The sequence below is a fragment of the Montipora foliosa genome, chromosome 14 (assembly GCF_036669935.1).
Source record: "Montipora foliosa isolate CH-2021 chromosome 14, ASM3666993v2, whole genome shotgun sequence".
Taxonomy (NCBI): Eukaryota; Metazoa; Cnidaria; class Anthozoa; order Scleractinia; family Acroporidae; genus Montipora; species Montipora foliosa.
In genome coordinates this window covers 15,845,494-15,860,493 of record NC_090882.1, presented here as the reverse complement: position 1 = coordinate 15,860,493, position 15,000 = coordinate 15,845,494, and the positions used below count along the sequence as shown (strand labels likewise).

The following is a 15,000-nucleotide window of genomic DNA, read 5'->3' as shown; positions in this document are numbered from 1 at the left end:
TGGGAAAGTAAAAGTAATGTTCATTTATCTTTTAGGGAACCTTTATGTTCATCTCCACTGTAGTTTGTTTGGTTCCTGTGGTTGATTGTTCAGAGGCTGTAGGAGTTGTAGAAATGACAGAGGTATAAATTGCAAAGACAACCCAATATTTCATGCTAGAATGGGGCAAATGGGTTTGTGCAATACAGTGTTCGCTTGAGAACTGCTTTTTCAACAGTTAACTGTTCTTATTACTGAGGTGTACCAATCATTTCTATTTCATTTTTAAGCACTTGTAACCCATAAGTGGATTTGGTCATACTTTAAGTTACCACCCATTATAAGTTCAATTTATGATGGGGGCTATAAAGTGTGCATGACTTTTGTATAACACATTTTAATGATCAAATAGCACATGAAAGCACACCTTGAGGTCAAGCAGATTGTTTTGTTGAATACATGTACAACATGCTACAGCGGCCATTTTGATTTCTATTGTTTTGAAAGACATTATGGGTTGCTATGGGGGCAAATTAATATGTATTTGCCCCCTGGGCATCCCATAATAGCTATTTGAAACAATTGAAACCAAAATGGCTGCTGTATCTGCAAAAAGGTACACATGTACATGTAATGTGTAAGTGACCATACTAATTATGTTATTAAATGTATCTTACAGTTTCCATTATTTTTTATTTAATCGCTACTTGAGCAACCTTCAATGTGGTTTTTTACATTCTCTGCTTTTATGCCTTACAGGATGAAAAAGAGTTATGCTTTGCAACAGCTCAGTTTGAAGACTTTGTTTTGCAATTTATGGATCGGTATGCTAAAATTGTCTTACCAAATGGCATGTATTTTGGTCATGTTTTTACAAACGTCATAGAACTCCCATCCAATTTAATTGGTATAAGATGCTGAAGCATCAAACCACAATGCTGGAGGTCATGGATTTGAAACCAGACAGAACATAATGACCCTAATTATTATGAAAGACCTTGTAGAATGTAATGTAAATCTGAAACAGTCCTTGTTTTTGACTTCTGTCCAGCCCACCATGTTAACAGGCAAGTTTAATAAACACAACTGAATGAAACCTTTTTTTCTTACAATGTAGTTGATAATTTCTCTTGTAATTCTGCAGTATTAACTAAATATTAAAGAATATTAAAACAGAGATATTTATTTAAGAATATTAAAACAGTGAAAGAGAGAAAGTGCTGTAAAAGTAATTAATAAAATGTTTACGTGTATGTCCATTTGATAATAAAGAATTTTGACCTGTCAATAAATGTGTAAATTTGTAGGTGCTTTGTTATGATTGAAAACTCATCATTTGAGAACACATCAGAATTGGACAGTACAACGATGAAAGCTGATCAGCGGCATACTCTTGAGGGGATGATGGGAATGGGCGTGGCCTCAACATGTCATGCAATTCTCATGCAGAGTTCACCCAAGATTTTCAAGGTAATTTAAGGTTAAAATCATCCCAAGTTTATGGTTAATGTTTGGGTAAAATCACTTGTCTCCCTATTTCTGTATAGAGTGGACTCTCAAAGGAAAAAGAACTTAAAAATTAAGGCTAATTGAATTACAGATCATTTGTCCATCACAGTGTCTTTCATTAGATTCACATTGGGTTTCCTTAAGTTACACTGTATGTACATGTAGACAACCAAGAATCATATACATTTATATTTCATAGTTAGTACTAAACAATGCTATATTAGGCTAAATTACTAAAAGTGGAACAGAATTAAAATTATCAACTCTGGACAGAACTGTTTCAACTCAAGACAACACATGATTCTAACCATTTTCAGTTATATTATAATTATTATATTCTACCACTATTCTCAGCTATAATTAAGAAAATCAAAGAAGTGTCCAATCCCAAAGGTTCTGCTTATGTTGACTGGCAAGACCAAAATCAATGTACGTAATTTCTAAGACATGCCTTTGTGTGTTTAGTGTGCCCTTGAACAGCTGTTTGCCTTTTGTACCAACAAAGTACTTGAAACTAAGGTTGCAGGAAAGATGGCATCAGACATCTGCCGTGCTGCTGCTCGGGTTAGTCTTCTCAATTGTGTTTCGTACAATATTATAGTTTTGACTTCAATAATTTATTGGTCTTTTAACAGGTTTTTTTACAAGGTGCTGACAAGTAAAGTAAAGTAAAGTAAAGCAACCATATTTAACGTAGATAACTTGTAACAGTAGTTCAACTGACAAACCTGAGGTCGGCAGTGCGTTCATTTTACTCCCCCCTCTCCATCAGTGCTCCGTTTTACGGGTATTTAAAGCTACTTAGCTACACAGAAAGGAAAGAAGTTGAAACAAGGATGCGAGACCCGGGAATCGAACTCAAGACCTCTTGCATCAAGGCCACGCACTAACCGACTGTGCCATCCTTGCTCCTTGCAAATATCAAGACCGCGCACTAACGACTGTGCCATCCTTGCTCCTTGCAAATACATGAATTGTATGGTTGTCTTTATGGTTAAAGGAAAATGTTCTATAAGCTGTCATAGCTTTGTATGTGGTAATAAAAAGAAATTATTTTTCCACACAGTCTTGATCAAGCCAATTCATTATTTCTTGCCTCCGTTATAGAAAAAGATACCAGATACAATTTACATTTACATTTTTTGAGTCCACATATTTCTAGATGTAAAGTGAGATAATTATTTAGAGTGTTTGATTCATTCCAGACAAATGCCTCAGCCACTCTCAAGTTGTTTGTACCTCATTGCTGTTCAGTTATTGAACATTTGACTTCAGGTGAGTCAGCTACATTTGTATGAATGCTTAAAACAATCCAAGCAAAACTATCTTCTTTGTGTAGTTGTTGAAAATTTTCTGTTTTAACTAATTATCTTAGTATTTCTTTAGTGGAAGGTATGTCTGAAGAAGAAGAAGTTGATGATCAGTTACTTTGGAATCTGCAGATTTTATCCGAGGTAAAAATCAGTTTCATGTCAAGGGATAATTTTGGTCTTTGCAGCATTATTTTCGTCTCCTTTTAAGATTACCGGTAATTTGTTCATGTTTTGGTAAAACATGTTTTGCAACAAAAGACATCTGTATTTAAACTAATGGTGATGCAAGTTGTTTCCTTTGCAATGTATATCACCTGGCAAATTGAATTGCATGGTAGTACAATAATTATTAGAAGAATAATTCAAGGATTAGGGTTTAGGTTAAAAATTAAGTTCACTAGTAGAGAACTGTTAGCAATGTAATAGCATTTAACTAAAGGGAAACCTTCAGGTCATGGCTCAATCTGCTTTTGTTTTCTTACAGGTTGTGCGATCCAGTGGGGCATTGGAATACAAGGAAAAACTTATTGCGGCAATAAAATCGACAATCCATCTCAAGTGCAAAGAGGCTGCCACATTGGGTGCCACAGTAGGTTGAATTTGCCCAAGTGTTTTTCCTGGTCAAAGCTCATTCAAAGCTTGTTAAAAGGTCCTAAGCTCCCACTTCCATGTGCCACAGCCCACCAGTACCTACTTACATTGCAGTGGTTGGGTGAAAATCCCTGTGGTTCTGGAGAATTTTTTGTTTTAAAAACTTAGCCCTTTGATGTCCAAACTGGCCTAAACCAGCCAGACTTAGTATTTTACTCTGTCTAACGCCAGAGTATTTTACTCTGTCTAATGCCACACAATTTTACTCGTCAATGGGGAACCCCTTGGAGTCAATGGGTTAATCACTCACTGAAAAACTGTCCCCATTAAGCAAGTGCTTTATTGCTGAGTGAATTTTTTCAGGTAGTCAAATCTTATTTAAAATTTCGTCTTTGGCGAAAACATTCAATCGCACATGGAGAAGTCTCAGATCTCTCTTACACCAGCACTGCTTCGTGGTTACTGTATGTTCACAGTGCATCATGGGACAAACTATATAAAATTATACTAAACTTGGGTCTGGGAAAAAAATTAGCATTTTGGAAAAAGTCTGGAAAAAGTCTTTAATTTTGCAATAAAAAATCTGTGCGAACCCCAAGCCATTCTGATTGAAAAATGCACTGATCTTAAGGATCCATTTCCATGGCTTCTCACTGATTCCTGTTTTTTCCTTGATTATTTGCAGCTTCTGGAGCACATGTTGAGACCATTAGCTAAAATATACCCCGTGGAATGGAGAAGTTTACTTGTTGACTTTGGAACGCCACCCACAGAACACCTGTTTATCAGGGTGAGGGATTAGTTATATTCCTTATTGAGTGGAAGGGGCTAAGGTGGTGTAGTGAAACTGGAATCTCTGCTATTTTAGCCATTTTCAACTTTATCACCTTCATCAGTAACTTTATCATCATTATTTTATGTTTATTAATCCTTTATTGATGAATGCCGATTGCCAGTCAATAGCCCTTTTCACAGTTAGTTTTTCTCAATATAATCTGGTGGTAGTTTTAACCCGAAATTGCCTCACATCCACGTTAGATTACATTGTAATGCAAATTAAAAAAACTAACCGTGAAAAGGGCTATTATGACTAATTTGATGTCATTCAGTTACTCTTACAAGGATGTGACCTGACCAAGGACTTTACTCAAGTGAATTTTGACAAAACATATTTTTCCATCACATGCAGTCAAGTCGTTTTATTTGTTACGTTCTTTTGTAGGACTGGGGCAAGCCTGGTGATTTGCACAATCTGAACATTCAGTGGCACATACCAACTGAAGAGGAAAAGCTGTTGGCAAAGCTGCTGCTGGATACCTTTTTGCAACCAGAACTTACAAAATTAGAGAAGATCTTGGATCAATCACTGACTCTCTCAAGGTGAGTAGCTGCAGGAATGGTGTTTTGTTTTTTACAGAAGATAATGTAAGAGTCATTTCCAGGAATTCTAATTATTAACAGTTAATTATCGCTTGTTCCAGGGCTAATAGTGACACTGCAGGGCATTTTTAAAATTCATCTTGTCCATTATTCTTTGAGCAAAGTGTTTTTGATTGTAATTTTATTTGCTTTCAGGGAAGAGCTTCAACAGTGTCTCAATATCATTGTTGGGTGCTTGTCTGGAGCAGCTATTCTCTTACCTGATTGGGAAAGGCCTCCTCTGGAAAATATGTAAGATGCTTCAACTTTAAACAGTGAATTCTTTGGTTCAAGGTTGCTGCCTGTCACCCAGTCGCCTAGGGCACCTTATTTGCGAGCGCGGGTGACCAAATTTCTAAACAAGTAGCCCGAATGGGTGCCTTACTTGATTCATCCTGGGCTCAAATTCTTGTAAATATGAGCCCAGCTGAAATTAATGAATTCTGGGCTCTTGAAAAAATGACTTGGGCTACTAACTTTTCATGTTGGAAGCCCGAAGGGCTCCCGGAAAATTTTCTTATGCAGCAGCCTTGTTGGTTGACAACAAAATTTGTCCAGAGGTAGCTTCTGTGTGTTAATTAAAAACCTCTCAACCCAATAGAACCCATGAAATGTAACATTGTCTCACAATTAAGCTGTTTTCACCTGTGAATGGGCCTGTCCCTCTCACGCTGAAGTACTACACTGTACATGTACTTGTCCCTCCCTCCATACCCAGAGGTAAGACTGCCTTACATATACACACCAGCAACAGATAATGTAATAGACTAAGTGCATGTAGAAGCTCTGTTTCTTTTTCTTTTTTCAAGTAAAAATAATCTAGGGTCAGTTTCTGTGGATCATCTACTTTACTTTGATTGTCTTTCAGAGGTCTCAAGACACTTGTTAGTAGAGGCAGATTTCAAAACACTGTATCAGTGGCGCCAGGTGATGTTGATGATGAACTTTATTTATGTGTCAATTTTACTTTTTACCACAATTGCTTGTAATCTCGCAATCTAATAAGATGCTGTACCCAACATGCTCTTGTCAATTTGTTAAGCAATGTAATAGCTAATCAGGAACACCTATTTTGGGAAATAAACCAATCATATTGCGAGAAAGTTACAGACAACGCTTGCTCTTTTTTTTTGTCATGATTTTGGTCACGCTCTGGTGTTGTGGACTCATGAGGCCACAACATTTTAGACCACTGTCAGTGATGGCGAATATCGTTGTTGATAAGAGTACAGACAACACGGAACCACTTTAGATTTGTTAATTTTACAATGACTGCAAAATTCTCACACACTCATTGGCTAATTTTTATTGTTAAAAAGCGAACAGATACATAAATTAATTTTATGCGATAATGATGTGACATTGCTCGCGTCAGATTGAAGTTTCTCGCACTTTTGTCCCATGTTCTTCTCGTGTGTTGACTTATTTTGATCCCTCTACCTTTTTGTTATAATTGTAAAAGCAAATTGATGTCAGTTTTTCATGTGTCTGTGATTATTGACGATGACTTTCGTCATAAGATTGTCAAAGTAGTCTGCGGATCCACTTGGCTATCGCCTCATGGATCCACAACTACTTTGACAATGTTATGACGAAAATTCATGATCATTAACAGGACAGACACATGATAAACTGACTTCAATTTGTTAAGTATTTAGCGATGGGGCTTTAACTGCACTGCACAGCAATCAAATCAAATCAACTGAACTGTATGTCAGGCTGGGTTTCCAATTTATTGCCTTCCACACTTAAGTCCAGCAACTCAGCCACATGGTTGGCAGATGGTGGAGTCGAAGCAAAAAAAATGCTTGTTAAAAATACTTTATCGTTCTAAAGTGGTAGAAAGCAATACTGCCTTGGGTTAACAATATATTGTTTTACTGGTTATTTCAGATGTATCTATGGGAGAACAGAATTCACGAGCACGCATTGCTGAGCTGATCCACAAACTACTTGGTAAATAATTTGTTTTAAACAAAAAGTGTTATACAATATATTATACAGCAAATTCTCTGTTTTTTTAAAGTGCTACTTCATGTATGATGAAAATCTTATCCCTTGAATTTTTAGGATTATCACATACATGTAGAATCCCAGGAATGATTAAAAACCTTGTTTACCGTTTGGAAATATCTGCAATGGTTCTGGAGATATTTAAAGTTTGAAAAATATTAATGTGTAAAATATGCAAATGAGAGGACTGATGACATCATAATTTAATTAATGTAACATCAAGTATATATTAAATACATGTAGAGACATCACAGTCAATTTGCAGAAGAGACCATTGAAAGTTTGTGGGCTAATAGTTCTACAGGCAACACACATACCGCTATAAAGAAATTGGTTCCCATGGCAACTCACTCTTTTCCATTCCCCTCCAACCTGATTATAATATTTTTGGTGATCTTAAGCTAAAAAAACATTTAACGGGGCCACAAACTTGACCTAACAGATGAGGCACCATTGGCAAATATCAAAATAGAATGTCAACGGTGGCCAGCAAAGCCTTTAATATTTGGGAAGTCTGGAGCCCAGTATGTTACCATGGTAACAAAACTGGTATGCTCATATTGTGGAGCATATGGTAACAAAACTGGTATGCTCATATTGTGAAGCATATCTACATCTCCAAATTGGTTGAGATATCTTTTTTCATCATATGATGTTATCACTTCGCTGATTTGCATATATATCTCTGAAAGAAAATAAATAATAAATAAAAAGAAATAGTAAACAGCATTCTTCTTCTCATACAGACTTCATGTTTGTCTGAAAATGGCTTGGATAGGAAAAATGTGAATTTCATCATAAAGGCACTTAATAATTACCAGTAACATTGTATAGTATGGAAGATAATAATATTATTTTAAATTTCATAATTCTGGTGTGATTGTAAGCAAGATAATGGAGCGGTACCTCCCTCATTGCATGTGTTGCACACAAATAAGCAGCACTTTCCAGCAAGGCTTTGACTTGGTTATACTGTTCGTTTATTTTACATGTAGTTCTTAGTTCTTCGAATTTTGATGTCAAGAAAGTAATGCAATGAGAAGTTATTTCTTGTTATTAGTTTTTTTCTTGTTTTGTTCATTATTATGCTGCATGATTTTGAGACCTCCTTTCAGCAGGTACTGTACTCAGTGTAGACAGGTGCTGGCTTCTAATAATACCCCAGCATATACATTAAGTGGGCACATGGATGGTTAAATCTGTGCATTCCAACAAAAATGTTTTTACTTATTAATTAGTCCTTTATCAGCTTGAATCTTACAATTTCTTGTTTTTGTCCAGATCACCTTCTTTGCCATCATGAAGATGACACGAAAGCACTATTGCTTATTGTGAAGGTAGGAAGAAAAGTTATCCTCATTGCCAAAACTTGTTTGTCACATAGAGTCCTCTTTTACAACATCAGACACACTAGACTTTTAATGCAGGACACTGGGCTTTTAAAAAACAAGCACCTCATGTGTGTTTCAGTAATCTTTCTCATCTCATCATCAATTTTCCTAAAGTTTAATTATTTAGAGTTACATTCCAGGACGAAATTGTATTACTTCCTTCTTATGTTTTACAAAAAAGCAATGTTGAGATACATGTACAGCCCACTCCCCCCCCAACCCCCAGATACATGTACAGCCCCACTCCCCCCCCCCCAACCCCCCTTCCCAGGAGTTCTTGTAGTTCAATAGATGATCCAACCAGTGTTACAGCTGATTTCTCAGTTGTCATTTTCCCTTCTGCCAATCAACTAATCTATCAGCTCGGTTATTTGCTCCTCATCCAGCATGATCAACATTATTTACGGTAGTGTGGCTTTGGTCATATGTCATATTAGGTAAATCGTCAGATACATCTTACATGAAGTACTAGGGAAAGTAGAACACTCATCGTTGCTTCAAAACATTTTTGTGTTTTGGCATTTTCAAACTTGTTTGCATTGTTGTATACAGTCCCTCAAATTGACTGTCTGTGTGAACTGAAGTATCAGTACGAGTTTCCAGTTTCAAACCTGTCTCATTCGCAAAACTCTCATCCATTATTCCTTGGTTATGGGGTCATAAAGAAGGCTTAGGCAACAAGAATCATTGGCAACTGATTGTTTCAGAGCTTAACCAAGTGATTTTGAGAAGTCGTTCTCTTATTCTTGCATTCATGATCTGAAGGTCATTAATGGACTTCTGTTCACACAAGTTTCTGCCCTTTGGTGTTTATAGATCTACGATCTCCTAATGCTTCGTGTTGGAAGGCAAAGAGACGAGTTTGACAGCAGGTATGGTTTTATGGTCTTTTTGCTTTACTTGTCATAATTTTACATTCTTTTATGCAAGTAGAATAATAATTACAGTAGCCTACATGTAAGGTGGCTTATATTGGATTGCACACTGTGTACACTTGCACTAGTTTAAGAATTTCACTTAAAGTTTGGGACTTTACATATTGTTTACGCTTATGATTTTTGCACTTTGGAGGTGAAAATCACTCTCTTTTTACTAGATGGCGCAGTGCAACTTCCGTGAAGAGAGCAATGGAAGATAAAGTAAGTCATGTTCTACCACTGTATGGTATCCATAATAAGTATGAATTTTAAGGTAGATACTTATAATGTCACTACAAACTGTATTTTTAATAATGTTCGAAGGGTGTAAGTTTGGCGCTTTTTCCTTAAAGCTTGCCATCTTTGTTTATAAGGCTTAAGTCCTGTCGCAGTTTATTTTCAATGCTGTGTGGCATTTATTTTTCCTTTAGCTTGCTGGGAAGAAGAAGCATGTACGACCTTTGCTCATTGAACGAGTTCAGTTGCAGCATGAGGTACATAGACACACCCATTGCAATGATTTTCATAAAAAGGCTATGAGGTCCAAGCAATCTTATTTAAAAAGTACACAATCATGTATTCTTATTTATGTTGTGTGCTGATGATGTTAGCAAACCAAAACTGCACCTTCGTTGTTTTCCAACATTTTAAGTCCCAAGAGAAACTGGAAACAATGCTTATGAAAAAATTTGGAGGGCAAACAAATAGTAATGTAAGACCTAGTATAACGTGCATGTTAATTGGGTGCCCTTTTATGTTTCGTTTTCACTGTTATTTATGCTTTCGCACCCCCTCGTTTGCTGTTCTTGTTCTATATTTGTTTCTTTTGTTGTCTCTTTACTGTCATTTACACCCCTTTATTGCATTCCATTGCAACACATATTTACATATAGTTTTTGTCTCGTATGTAAGTCCAAAGTTTTGCAATCATGTACCGTAGTTTTTTCGGCCTCCTTCCATCGCTTTTGGTTGCGCTAGTCGCAGTAAGTTCCTATTGATCAGTGTCAAGTTTCAGTTACCACGGCCTTTCAGTATTCATAACAATTTTCAACCTGCATCTCCCACATCGTCCGTATCTCTCACATCCTCTGCATCTTCACATCCTTTACCCCTCAATAAATTGTTTTCCCTTTTTTGTCGTGTGGTTTTATGGTGTCTGAATTGCTACGAGTTTGAGGTCCACTTATGGCAGTCATAAGTATTATCATATTTTTGAAAGTATTCTATTAAATTATACCATGATACATGTAAATAATAAATAAACAAATAGATAAATAAATATAACTATTTAGGTTTTTACATGTAAATGTCCCTCAATTGCTTTGAGGCAAAGGCAATGTCACTTGTTTTTGTTTCTTTTTTTTTTTAGATGCGCAGTCTTGATCGTGTCTCGACACAATTAACAACCCTACACAAGATACTGCTGGATGATCTGTTTAAACTTGCGACGACAGTTTACACAGAGGTAGATATCTTTTTAAATTTAAAAACCCAAACATCAAAGGACAGAGAGCAATAGATATTATCCTCGAACAACAAAATTCAGTACGTATAACTCCTCAAAAGAAATCCATCAGTCATGCAGTTTTATTAAACGTTAGTTAAAGAATAATGTGAAGAATGGAATTAATGTTTTTTGGTTAAGAAAATCTTTGTGTTACTAAATATGTTAATTGTTTCAAATTGATAGGTTCGTATCAAAGCCCAGCGAGTGTTATCTTCCTGCATTGATGTCTTTGATTACTTCGCTCGAACCTTGGTCCCACCTACATTATTAAAGCTTCAGAATACTCCTGATGTCTCTCATGAGGAGTTCAAGGTTTGTTTGTTATAAAATTAGGTAATGGTTTGTTAGGTTGACTGAGGCAACAAAAGTCTACACCTCTGTAAATCTAGGACAGTTACCTTTATTAGTATTCTGTCTAAATGACTTTTACAGTGGCTTGCCTACAGCCAGCAATAATAGAGAGCTTTAGATTCTAGGACGAGAACGACTACAAGTACGAGATTTTAGGGTTACAACAAACTATATCTGGGCTCTTTGTGTTCCAATGAGGAAGGAACTTTTAGTGACCTTCAGATGGCTGCGACAGCAGGGTATGTAGTGCCCTGTATGGTGTTCTCTCTTTGCTAGAACCTCACAAGGTGGTGTATTATTCAGAGTTTAGGCTGTATGCCAGCTGCTAGAATCTTCAATTGGCCATAAACTCAAACTTACATCATACAAATTTATTCTATAGAGCACATGCATGTTGGGTCATGGTAGACACATTTGTCTCTCTACAAATGTTGTTGTCTAAATCCTATCCCCCTTTGGAGTGGATCATTTTCATATTTGGCCAATTATTGCATTCGATCAAAGGAGAATGTGTCCTAATTTTGCCAATAGTACCGGTAATTGAGATTTTTCTCTGTAAGGCATGCCAAAATAGCCACCCCAAAGATTATTTTGTTGTTTGCAGGGGCACCCTTGTGTGGATTCTCGCACGCGTATTGGTCTCGGTGTGATGACAGTCGCTTTGACCCTACGGAAACACAGGCTAAGCGACTGTCAAACGCACTTCAATAATCAGAGATTACTACTAGTTTATTAGTATTTTTACTACCATTAAATTCTGTGATGGATCCAGGATTTAGTGAAATGGGGTGAAAAAAATTGGGTGGACCCTTCTTGGGTGATCTGCAAGCATGCCCCACAGGAGATTGTAAACGGTAAATGTTGGAAATGTAAATTTTGTGTTTCCAGGGGTGATTTTTAAGTCAATACCGGTACCTTTGAAATTTTCAGTTTTGAGCATTTTCAAACACGGGCATTGTTTATGTGAGCAATGTTTTTCCACTTTAAGTGTTTTTTCAGAAACTGTTTTTTTATATTACAGTGTATAGTTGGGGGTTTGGGGGAAGCACTCAAACCGCCCCTGGATCTACCCAATAATTCTAACCAAATTGTGGGGTTCCATTGTAACATTTTTTCTTTTAGGGTGCTTTGTATGTGTTGCTGAACAATCGCATGCTTTTCCTTGTTGTTCACTACTGGGAGGTCATGGTCGATGTCTGGCCTGTCATAGTTAAGGTACCGTTTTTATGATGACTATCTTAATTACTCAATTGCAATTTAGTCTTTTCTTACTTTGTGACTCATTACAAGTAATAATAACTTTATTTAAGTCTCAAGGTTATTTAGCCGAGCACAACTGCTCTACTAATTGAGGAGACCACAAATCAAATCAAATGTTGGTTTTTGAGGAAAGGGGAAAACTAGAGTACCTGGGGAAAAACCTTTCGGTGCAGAGTAGAGAACCAACAAACTCAGCCCACATATGGCGTCAAATCCAAGAATCTATCCCGGGCCACATTCGTGGGAGGCGAGTGCTCTCACCACTGCGCCAGCTCTGCTTCTTCGAGTCCTATACAAACTTCTCTACCCTTTCATTTCCAAGATCGAAACTTTCATTCTCCTAACTAGTACCTTAGATTACTTTGATGGGTAGTCATGAGAATTTGGTGCTATGCGGAGATCACACCTTTTAAGCTGATAATAATCTTCATTCTCAATACCTGTGTGACTGACATTTCATTGAAATTGTTAGGAGAATTTACACACTGATCACTTCTGGAAGTCAAAGGGTTAATTAATTAATAGGCCGCAGTTCAGGCGTATATTCGTGGTCACGGGCTGAGCATCATCATCCTCCCCAGAATTTTTGGCCACCGTCTTGAATTTCTGAAGCAGAGGAAATTTGGGGAGAGGAATAAATTGCCATCAAAAAGCGAAAGAGATGAGGGGGGAGGGGAAGAGGAAAGAAAAATATATTGTTTTTCTTTGCGTTCCTCTCGTCCCATTCCCTCCCAACATCCTTCCAACATCCTTCCAACATCCATCCAACATGGCTGCTGGAAAGAGTTCGGGCGGCTCGATTAGAGGCTAAAGGGGTAATGGTTGTTTGGAAGATTGTTCTACTACCCCCCTCCCCCCCCCCCCCTTTTTTCAAGTTGCTACTGTCAGTGGAAATGATTTGCGACCTCTTTCTTATTTTATTTCGTCATTGTTAGGCCAGCCATTCAGAAAAGCCCTCAATAATTTCTCTTACCACGATGCTTGCGGAGAAGATGGTGAAGAAATATGATACGGTAGCCATTAGCAGAATGGTAAATAAAATTATTATTAAAACCTTTTACTTTATCAGTCACCAAGTCGTTGAGGACAAGCGAATCCTTAGGATAAAGCTGTTTTCTCATATTTGAAGATAGATATATGTCATTGAAATGAAAACCAAAAAGGGATAACCTAGTTAATTCGTATTGAACCCAACGAGAATATAGTTCAAAACCACTTAAACATAGCATTGTTAAACGTATTCTAGTATTTAAACGGTAGATATAGGCATATTTTTATCCCCTAAAAATTTTTCATCTGTTCGGATTTCCTAGCTGAAAAACTAGTGATCCGCAAATTATAGGGATCAAAACTTACCTTTTCGAAAATTTCAGCCAGAAAAAAGGCTCCCGAAAATTCTAGGTGACCTTTTTGGGGTAAAAATCCTTTAGAAATGGGCAATTATACCATTTTTCAGATGTTCGAAAATCCTAGGAGAGGCAGGCAAGCAAGACATTTTACAACAAATGTTCCGAAAATTCTAGATCTCAGATCGTCTTCCGAACAGATATTTTCCGAAAATTGACGCTGGGTGCCCCTGTTATATAATGCTCGCGGAAGTTTGAAAGGACGAAAAAAGGGCATTAGTTCGCGAAGAGGAACTATAGCTTCCTTTTAATCTCAAAATCTCCCGTATGCATCTTTGGTATCCTACTTAATTTTGAAACAGGTTGACAGCTCACGTTGTGACTGAAATGATGTAACACAATGTTTTTACTGTTAGGTAACTGATGGAGCAGTGGAACAGGCGAAGCGACTCTTAACGTCCACAAACCCAAAGCCTCGAACATACCTCAAACAGCCCTTCCCTCCTTCAGATACAATTCTTCCGGACGAATCTCAGATAGAGGAGAGTGTTGAAGTCTGGAAAGCCACAAAGGAAAAAAATATCAAGTAATGAACAGGACAGTTGATCATAACATCCTCATCATTATATTTATGAGCAACTGGATGCCACTGAGGTTTTCAAGTGATCAATTTGAACTCGTTCTTTTATTTCAGGAATTTCCAAAAGCTTGTGGGTACACTCGTTGATAATTTGGAAAGTGACAGCCTGTAAGTTGTTAATCTTCTCCACAAACAGACCTCAAGAGTTATCATTTAGACATTTCTGAATTCTTTTAACTATTTTATTATGAAAAGTGTGCATATTATGCGAATTCATATCCCATCTCAGTGAACTGCGCATATTTTTTGACCGAAAACTGCCCCGCCTGGAACAAGCCTTGTGTTTAACAGTGGGAAATTTGGAACGAAAGCACTCCTTTTCCTTGACTACTATATTTTCTTACCGTGGCTTCTTTTGAGCGATTGAATTCAAAAAACTCCATTGAAATATTGGATGCGTACTGAGCTTAGCTGAATCCAAATATTAGCATGTTGTGCGAAGCCTTCGCGTAATTTATTAGGCTTAACCTTTTCTTCTTAATTTAACATCAAAATCACCCCTTTTTTGTCTTTTCAGGCGTTGGCGATATCTTCTAATTTGTTTTAGTTTTTTAAATCTGCTAATCCGTTATGACATTCCGCTGCCGTCAAATGCGGTGAAACTTTGCGTGAAATTTCTTAACCACGATGCATTGGCTATTCGAAAGGTAAGTTTGGACTCCACAAATTTGGCGAAAATACCGCAATTGAAGCCCAACAGTTAACAAGGCCAGATAGGTTTCGTGCTACTCCGTATAAGCTGCGTTTCCTAGCTCCTTTTACCA

The 15,000-nt window shown here is 37.1% G+C and overlaps 1 protein-coding gene across 4 annotated transcripts in view; it reads left to right on the top strand.

Annotated features, from left to right (window-relative positions):
• LOC137984889 (proteasome activator complex subunit 4-like) overlaps positions 1-15,000 on the top strand; it is a 38,838-nt gene that overhangs the window by 11,354 nt on the left and 12,484 nt on the right. For 3 of the 4 annotated variants that reach the window (XM_068832223.1, XM_068832224.1, XM_068832225.1), the window contains exons 13-35: positions 36-122; positions 739-803; positions 1,287-1,449; positions 1,954-2,052; positions 2,694-2,763; positions 2,875-2,942; positions 3,286-3,390; positions 4,078-4,182; positions 4,615-4,772; positions 4,968-5,063; positions 5,680-5,738; positions 6,705-6,767; positions 8,106-8,161; positions 9,032-9,087; positions 9,312-9,354; positions 9,564-9,626; positions 10,502-10,597; positions 10,823-10,951; positions 12,113-12,205; positions 13,186-13,281; positions 14,013-14,182; positions 14,291-14,344; positions 14,754-14,883. In XM_068832223.1, the coding sequence (XP_068688324.1) occupies positions 36-122; positions 739-803; positions 1,287-1,449; positions 1,954-2,052; positions 2,694-2,763; positions 2,875-2,942; positions 3,286-3,390; positions 4,078-4,182; positions 4,615-4,772; positions 4,968-5,063; positions 5,680-5,738; positions 6,705-6,767; positions 8,106-8,161; positions 9,032-9,087; positions 9,312-9,354; positions 9,564-9,626; positions 10,502-10,597; positions 10,823-10,951; positions 12,113-12,205; positions 13,186-13,281; positions 14,013-14,182; positions 14,291-14,344; positions 14,754-14,883 (2,124 nt within the window). The remainder of the gene's footprint in view (positions 1-35; positions 123-738; positions 804-1,286; positions 1,450-1,953; positions 2,053-2,693; positions 2,764-2,874; positions 2,943-3,285; positions 3,391-4,077; positions 4,183-4,614; positions 4,773-4,967; positions 5,064-5,679; positions 5,739-6,704; positions 6,768-8,105; positions 8,162-9,031; positions 9,088-9,311; positions 9,355-9,563; positions 9,627-10,501; positions 10,598-10,822; positions 10,952-12,112; positions 12,206-13,185; positions 13,282-14,012; positions 14,183-14,290; positions 14,345-14,753; positions 14,884-15,000) is intronic. The other variant, XM_068832226.1, reaches the window with a different exon arrangement.